At 44.6% G+C, this 8972-nt stretch overlaps 1 protein-coding gene and 1 pseudogene across 1 annotated transcript; both read right to left on the reverse strand.

The window, feature by feature from the left end:
* Window positions 1-1817: 1817 nt before the first annotated feature.
* On the reverse strand, window positions 1818-3203 carry LOC136455041 (uncharacterized). Its single transcript, XM_066455230.1, has 3 exons — window positions 2963-3203; window positions 2536-2819; window positions 1818-2345 (listed from the first exon to the last, which is right to left on the reverse strand). The coding sequence occupies exons 1-3, from the start codon at window positions 3201-3203 to the stop codon at window positions 1818-1820; spliced, it is 1053 nt and encodes a 350-aa protein (XP_066311327.1).
* Window positions 3204-3378: 175 nt separating this feature from the next.
* LOC136450363 (vesicle transport v-SNARE 13-like) lies at window positions 3379-7909 on the reverse strand (annotated as a pseudogene).
* Window positions 7910-8972: the final 1063 nt, after the last annotated feature.

An 8972-nucleotide genomic window follows, 5' to 3' on the forward strand; every position in this document is an offset into this window, starting at 1 on the left:
GCAGCACCCGCCACCAGAAAACACGGACCTTCGGTGGTACGTCCAGCTTCCAGACCGTTTGCCAGTGTTGGTGTTCCCTAGAGGCCCCGGTCTCACCCGTCGCGGCCATGGCCATTGCCGCTTGCTCAACCTTGAGCAATCTGTAAGCTGAGCGGACCGAATATTGCCCATGCTTCTCAAACGCCCAAGCCTTGACATCAGACACCAAAGACATACCGGGCTTGATCTTCAAAATTTCCGCCGCCTCCGGTTCCACAAACGATCGACGCACGAGCTGCTCATCCCAAACACGCGTGCCAGGAACGAAAAGGTCCTGCACCCGTTCGACAGCAGCTGTTGGCAAGTGAACCAGAGGCCTGAAGGGCCTCAAGCCTGGGATCCAGTTATCTTGCCAAATATCTACCTCCCCCAGTCCAATTCTCATGATCAGACCCTTCTTTAACACATCTCTTCCATGTAGGATTGCCCTCCAAGTTTCTGAGCAATGCCTCCTTTTGGTAGCTGTGAGGAAGTCACCTTTAGGAAAATACTTCCCTCGCAGAACCCTAGCACACAGCGAGCTCGGTCTCATAATCAGCCTCCACCCTTGCTTGCCAAGCATTGCTTGATTAAAAAGTGAGAAATCTCTTAAGCCAATACCTCCCTGGCACTTTGGTCGTGTCAATTTTTCCCACCGCAGCCAATGAATTTTATGGTTGTCCAGGGAACTGCCCACCAGTAATTTGACACAACCGTTGTCAGCTTTCGGCAAACTACAGGAGGCAATTTGAAGCACGTCATCGGATATGTAGGCACCCACTGTGCATTAGCCTTCAGCAGCACCTCTCGCGCCGCACAGCTCAAATCCTTCTCTGCCCAACCTCCGACAAAACCCCTCACCCGGGCTGGCACATAGTTGAAAGCATTGGAAGCACCCCGCCCAGCTGAAGTGGGTAGACCCAAGTATCTTTCACCAAGCGCTTCATTCGGAATTTGCAGAATTGCTTGTACTTCTTGTTTACACTCTTGTTCAGAGTTGGGGCTAAAAAAATTGCTGATTTTTGTTTATTCACCAATTGGCCTGATCCTTTGTTATAACCATCTAGGACTGAGGCAACACGCTCTGCTCCCCTTTTTGATGCTTGAGTTAAAATCAAACAATCGTCAGCAAAAAGGAGGTGAGAAATCCAAGGTGCTTTTGTACTCACCCGTACACCTCTTGAGATATATAAGGGCCCAATGTTTTTCAACATGCAAGAGAGCCATTCAGAGCACAGCAAGAAGAGATACGGTGAGATCGGATCTCTTTGACGAAATCCACGTGTTGGTGTAAAACTGTCCGAGAAAACTCCATTAACTCTAACCGAGAAAGAGACTAATGAAACACATTTCATAACCAGCGAGCACCAAGTTTCAGGAAACCCCAACGCCTCCATGATCACTCGCAAATAGTTCCACTCAACTGTATCATATGCCTTTGCCATGTCTAATTTTATAGCACAGCCTCCTGTCTTCCCCTTCTTTTTCCATAGATAATGAATGCTTTCATATGCAATCAGCACGTTATCCGTGATCAAGCGCCCCGGCACAAAGGCGCTTTGTTCTTCCGATATAACATCATCAAGGATCCGCCGCAATCTCTTTGCCAACGTTTTGGAGCACAGTTTGTACAAAACATTGCAAAGAGAAATTGGGCGGTATTGAGACAAATCCTGCGGACTCGTGACCTTCGGAATAAGCACCAACAAAGTCTTGTTTACTTCCGCAGGTAATTCACCTCCATTCAGGAAACCCAAAATCGCAGGCACCGCACACCCCTTAACCAGCTGCCAGTGGGTCTAAAAAAAGCCAGCGTTAAAACCGTCTGCTCCTGGAGCCTTGCTTGGCGCCATCTGAAAGAAAGCCTCCTCCACTTCCTGCTCAGAGAAAGGTCTCTCCGAAACATCCGCCATCTCCGGGGTGACCTTCCGTGGTACATGGCGGCAAATTAACTCAGGTTGCAGATTCTCCTGTGCCGCAAACAGCTTCTGGTAAAAATCACAAGCCAACCTCTCAAGGTCATCCTGATCAGTAAACTCATTTCCTGCCTCATCCTTGAGCAGTTTAATCCTGTTAGTTCGGTTCCGTGCACGCGCTTTAGCCTGAAAAAAGGCCGTATTCCGGTCGCCTTCTTTTAACCAAGCAATTCTCGACCGCTGCCGTTCCATAGTTTCTTCACGTGCCAGCACCTCCCCCAACGTGGCCACCAAATGTCGTTCCCTGTCCGTAGGTCCTTGGTACAGGGTGCTACTCCTCTCCGCCTCCAATTCAGCTCTCAGGCTCTTTACCTGCTGCTTAATCGAGCCAAAAACGTCCCTGTCCCAGGTCTTCAGAGTTTTTTGTAAAGCCAAAAGAGCAGACGCAGCAGTAGATAAGTCACCGGTACCGGGTCCTGGATCCCATGACCGATTAACAAACTCCATATACTCTCCATGGTTCTTCCACATATTCTCATACCGGAAAGGTTTTGGTTTCCTCCGGCCCTGACAACGACCAAGGTGGTTTCTTTTCTCTCACCTCCACAAGAACACCGCAATGGTCCGACTCTGCTAGAGGCACATGGAAGACTTCTGATCCTCCCATAACATCAAGAAACCTGTTGTCTCCAAAAGCTCGATCAAGGCGGACCTTGACATTCCGGGCAGCATCCTGCCGGTTGTCCCACGTGTACGGGAGACCATGGTAGCCAAGGTCCGTCAGGCGACAGTCATTGACGGCGTCCTTGAAGGCCGCCATCTGCCAGGCCTCTCTGTCATTGCCACCAATTTGCTCCTCCGCTAGTAACACCTCGTTGAAATCTCCTAAGCACAGCCAAGGGGAATCAGACTGCGCTCTCAGAAATCTCAAGAGGTACCAACTCTCCTTCCGACGATCTCGACGCTCCATTGCGAGATCCTCAAGTTTTCACAAGACAAGAGGACATCAATGTGCGACTTCGACTTACTTAGCTCAGCAACCACCACATTCCGCTGCCAAAGCAGCATCAAACCACCGCTCAAACCCTCCGACTTGACAACGATGGCATTAGGAAAGCCAAAGTTACGTTGCAAGCCAAGGGCACGCTCCTCCCCCATCCTCGTCTCCATCAAGAACACCACCGCAGGCCACTTCTCCACCAACAGGCAAAGTTCCTGAACTGCTTCGGGCTGCCCGCAGCCCCGGCAGTTCACGCTTAAGATATTCATTGTGCCCGGCGGGGGCTGCCAGGCGCAGCCACCGCCGATCTCGCAGTGTTTTCAAAAGGTTGGGACAAGCGTTGCTTCTTCAGCAACTCAGCAGACTCCTTGCTGCCCTCAACAGGGTCTCCACTCTTTAACCTCTCTAGTTTAACATGACAGAACAACGTGAGTTAGGCACATGAGACTCAACACCAAGTAAATTTTTTTCACTCTTTAGACAGTTTACATAGTTGGAAGTATCTTGACTGTACACACATGAGCCACAGAAGTTTACAGGTTTGGGGGGAACAAATGATGCTCGGAGAGCCGCGTGTTGCTCAATACACAGCATTCAGACAACTCTTATCACACAATTACTGAACACAGATATGTGGGGGGAACCTACCTGCAGGCAGGCTTAATGAGCGAGCTTGAAGTATAAGTATGAGAAGGATGGCCAGAACGAGAGCTGTAATAATTCCCCCAATGATCCACTTGTTCCTATCCATCCTCTTTGACATTGCAGCCAGGATCTTCTTGCTCTTGCCAATGTTATCATCGACTCCGTGCAACTATGAGCAAGAGGGTATCAATATCAATAATAGACACAAATATGAAAGTTCTAACACACGAACGTGCGCACACAACACAAAGCAGATTAACATACCAAGAATGTACACTATGGTGCAGTATTTTAGCCAACACAATTTTGTTATTATAGATTAAAATACATCGGCAGTCCTCAAATTTGTTCAGTTGTGTCAGCTACGTCCCTGAACTATTAACTTGCATATTAGGGTCCCTATAAACTTACTAGGTGGTTCACTTGGGGTCAAGAGACCTCTCTAATCAATGTTTATGTGTTTATTTACTTAGCATCTACGCATCATCCATGTCAGCGCATTCATTCAAACATGATAGCTGATGACAAAAATAAAAGATCCAGTGGGACCCACATGTCATCCCTTAACATCATTTTTCTTTCAGATGTCCATGCTGGCCAGCCACATCGGCAATCAGAGTGGCACAATTAAGACCCAGATATGCAGATCAATACTTCAGGGATCTAGGTGACACTGTCAAACAAGTTTGGGGGCCACTGATCTACTTTACTCTTTAGATTACCTACTGAACCCATTACAGCAGCGGAGGTATAATTCTGATATTCAATTTCAACAAGGAACAGGTTACATGTGTTGCATGCACCTTTTTTTTTACTAAGGATCTTTCCCTTTTTAATGCAATCACCAATACTTTGCACTAAAATTCCACAGCCATCCATATAGTAAAGACATCACATAATGCAGAACAAAATGCACGCTCATCCTTACGAAATGTACTATAAGTCCTACAAGTGTTCAAGAAAATACAGCACCAGTCTAAACTTCCTGAAGTACAATATAATCTTTAACTTTTTTGCGATCAAATATAATCTTTAACGTGTGCACAGAAGCACAAGACAGTCTAAATTCCTGAAGTACCACCCTCTGTCCCAAATTATAGGCCGTTTTGGCTTTTCTAAGTACATAGCTTTTGCTATGCACCTAGATATACAATATGCTAGATATATAAGTTGTGTATCTAGAAAAGCCAAAACGACATATAAATTGGAACGGATGGAGTACAATCTAATCTTTACTCCAATTAATGTAGCAAAACAATATTAAGTATCCATATGGAGCGATGAGATAGAGTCACTTAGGTCACGAATAAAAAAAATCTAATCTGGATCGTCAAAAAAATAAAAAGGAGAATGGCGATGAGTTATTTGGGAGAGAGATTTCGAGATTGTAGCCCAGCACACCTAACAGAATATTTGAACAACTTTCTAAAACATACAGGAAAGATGCACATCATTATATTAAGGAGAAAAGGGTCCACCGACAACACATAAAACCAGCAAAAAAAAAAGGAACATAAAACATAAAGGAAAAAAAAAGCACACACTCAACACCAATACTACAAATCACTAAGATTTCAACAGTGAACCACAGAAAAAAGATAACTAACATTTAATTTTCATGAAAAAGTTCTGAACTAAACAAAATCCAAGCTGAGCTTGCTATGAATAAAGCCAATATAGAGCGCAGTCAATGAACTAAATTAGTAGTGCTGTTATATAGGTTTTGTTAGCAAGAATCATTGCAGCAAAATCAGAAAACGACCAGAAAGTAAATCTATATAATAGGAAGTGCTGTTGAGACAGGTACATACAGTAGTATGAGCATGTAGTAGTGACTGTCGCTGTTGGTGAAGGTCCTGAAGAATTGAGACACCAAGTTCTTCTGTCTCCAACATAGTTCTTCGGCTCTCTTTAATTCTGTCAGTGGACTGATTCAGTCTTTCAGTTGTCATCATCAATCTTCCCCTCTGATCAGTAGACACCTGAGCCATGGGAGAGTCCCCCAAGTATGACATGAGTAAAAAAAACTGTAAGAAGCCTGAGACAAAAGGCCTCAATAAATCAAACCAGCACAACCAAAATAAATGCAACAGGAATGTAGAGGCAGCAGTCCTATTGTACACTGACATTGAGGAATAAGAAACATAGGTAATCCAATCTTTACTAGATATTAAACAACATTCCAAAACAACTAATGAACTTAAAGTTCCTTACGTTCAGCTGGTGCCAGAACTATTTGTATTACTCGAGGAACGTTTCTTATGTATAAATAGATATTGACAGGTAACTTACAATAGGGCAGTACTACCATGTGATTTACTTTTGTCAGACTACAGAAGTATGTTCTGGAGATAAGAACAGAAAAATCATCCAACACAAGTAAATTTCTTTTTATAAATGTAATGGTTATATCTTATTTAGTGACAAACAGAATATTACAGAGATATATGATGAAACAAAGGATTTCTTGCTTCTATCATGTCTTCCACTGTTTTCATTCATCCATTACCAATATGAAGATGTTCGTGGTAAGGGTAACCCTATGCTACCAACATCATAAAACTTAAGTGAAGCACAGTTAGTTAAGGGCCACATGGGAGGTAAAGGTGATCAGCCACACAGATGCCAATCGGTGGTGTACACTATTAAGAATTCAAATAAAAAATTTAAAATAAAGTATATCAGGATGAAAAGGTGAAACTATCTGATATATCCATCTATGTTCGAATATGCAGCACATATTCTTATAGAACAAAAGTTGAAATCGTGCCATCTAAGCATGTAAGATAAGGAAAGCCATCGATTAAACTTGATGGTCAGATATGCATTTGTGAGAAGTGAGAACATATATAAACATGCTGGCAAGATCCTGCCACAGAGCCGTAGTGCTAAAACTTGGATATCCAAAATTGAAAAAAGGTGAAATGCCAAAATGTAATGTAGTAATCCGGGTGGATTTACCAACATGCACATGTAAATCATTCATTGAACTAATTCCTAGTTCACATGTCCCATTGTTACAATGATGCACAATGTTGCAAGCAAAATGCAACTAAATAACAGATATAGCACCATCAATCATTTAGACTGAATGACTAATATTCCACCCACCTATGTAGGTATAATAATAAATACCGAGGGCAAAAAAGAAAAAAATTATCATTTCAATGCAAACCAAATCACCTGATATGAACCACATCCACATTTAAAAGTACAAACACAGATAATCAGTTATTTCTAGCTCACAGACATTGGACCTATGACACTTTTGCTCTGATGCAATCTATAATAAGTGCCCTGATATGATATGTTACGCATTGAAGTATTAAGCATAGCTCAACACTTTGTAGACACAGTCCTGAAAAGATCCTAGCATTAAGCTCACCGCGAGAGTATCAGCCATTCCAGACTCCAGGAGCTCCTCCCGGGTAGCCTGCCTGGCATTGGGCGCTGATATCCTCTTAAGCTCACTCTTGACATTGTTAAGGTCAGATTTATACTCCCTCAGCTTTGCAAGCAAACCAGCCTTAATGCTAGGCTGTAGGCTCCTTGCCTCCAGGTCCATCTTCCGAATCTGCAAACACATAAAACGAAAACATAAAATTACTCTCCCCCAAACCCCCAAAATGAAGACCAAGGCACATAAACATCTCACAGCTCCCTCAGAACACCAAAACTGTACCGATGGAAACGAAAAAATCCCTAATCTCTACTATTCTACCCGCTCCCCAAATCAATTGAGCAGAACTGAAGGCGTCGATGTCTTATATCCAGTTAGCCAAGGGGATCCCCAGAATAGAATGCGTTGCGGCATCTATTTACCAGCGATTCAGCTTCCTCGATGCCGGATTGGATCTCGGACAGCTTCTGCTTCTTCTTCTCTGCGGATAGCCCACCGAATCATCAGACCAAAACAATCAACAAAAGCAGGTGCTCCCCAACGGAATCCAAAGGGGATCATATTAAACATGGGAATCTTGCTTACCTCCATCGAGGGCGGAGGCAGCGGTGCACTTGCGGGAGAGCGAGGCGGAGGCCTCGCAGTACTGCCGCTCGTAGCCCTCGAACACCTCGCTCATGGCTGCTGCCCGCGACTCGCTTAGATCTCTTCAAATCCCGTAGCTTAATCGCCCCAGCGAAGACGATCCGACAGCGGCGAGTTCGCGGCCACCGGATCGAGCAGGCGGCAGAGGCGAATTCGACGGGGACTCGATCCGCGTGGCTCCGCGAGGGGAAATTTGGGGGTACCTACGTCTTTGATCGGGTCAGGATTGCCGAGCCCAATGCACATTGGCGCTGTTTGTTTCTAGAGATTGCGTGGTAGGCCCGGGAGGTGAGTTGTTGTCGTGGGCTTAAGCAAGCGTCCGACGGTACCTTCGGTAGCGGGGACCCGGAACAAACCCAGGTGAACCCGGCCCGTACATTAGGCACTGTTTGTAGCCTTTTATGCTAATTAGAGCAACTCCAAGAGTCTAGATAAATTTAAATAGGTAACGGAGCCGGCCAGCAACAAAGGATTAAGCACCACAGCATTGAGACGAAGCCGTAGGTACACAGATCACAGGCAACGGCTCACCGGAGGATGCTGGCCACGGAGAAACGTAATCTCGGGTGACGTGGCTGGCCGCGAGGAAGAAAGCGACGAACGGTGAACTCACGGCGAAATCAATCGACCAGAGCTAGCTGGCTGGGTGCGCAAGGAGTAGGCGAAGCTATCTAGCGCTATGCCGCGACGGAGAAGACACTACCGCGACGGTGCGAGCTCGCCGGAGATGAGCAAGGCGACGGAAAAACAGAGGAGGAGGAAACGGCAAAGACGACGACGACTCAGGTTATAAAGGATGGCCAGGAAGTGCAAGGAAGTCACAGTGAAGCCATTTCCCTCGCCAGCGCGACGCCCAGACGACCACGCGCGCGACTAGAAGCAAGCCGAAGGATCGCCGGCAATGTAGCAAGAGCGGTGAACACTGTTCATCAAAATTATAGAATTGCCATCCAGTTTAAAATCCAAATTACTCCCAAATTTGTATAACAACTCAAAAATCTTCAAAAATAAAAGTTGTTCAAAATCAAAAGTTCTACAACTTTTTTTTTATAACCAACCCCTAATTCGGTCTATATTTTGAAATGAACTTTTAAATTCAAATAGGGGACATTTAAGGAATTTCGCCTTTTCAAATAACTTCAAATTTTACTAAACAACTTTGAAAAATCTAAAAACAAACTTTTGTATAACTTGTCAAGCTCTACACTTTTCCTTTTGGGCTCAACCCCAAAATATACTTAAATTTTGAAATGAGTTTTTAGGGTTGGATTTAAATGCTGAAAATCAAGGTTTTCTTGAAAATTTAAAAATCCAAGCAAACTTTGAACTTGAGCCAAACAATACAATT

Source organism: Miscanthus floridulus, chromosome 5, assembly GCF_019320115.1.
Source record: "Miscanthus floridulus cultivar M001 chromosome 5, ASM1932011v1, whole genome shotgun sequence".
Classification (NCBI taxonomy): domain Eukaryota; kingdom Viridiplantae; phylum Streptophyta; class Magnoliopsida; order Poales; family Poaceae; genus Miscanthus; species Miscanthus floridulus.

Coding starts and splice junctions, on each gene's coding strand:
- LOC136455041 (XM_066455230.1), bottom strand. CDS start 3,203: ATGAATATCTTAAGCGTGAACTGCCGGGGCTGCGGGCAGCCCGAAGCA. Junction 2,820..2,962: donor TGTGGTGGTTGCTGAGCTAA/GTAAGTCGAAGT, acceptor GGCTGTGCTTAG/GAGATTTCAACGAGGTGTTA. Junction 2,346..2,535: donor ATTGCGGTGTTCTTGTGGAG/GTGAGAGAAAAG, acceptor AAAACTCTGAAG/ACCTGGGACAGGGACGTTTT.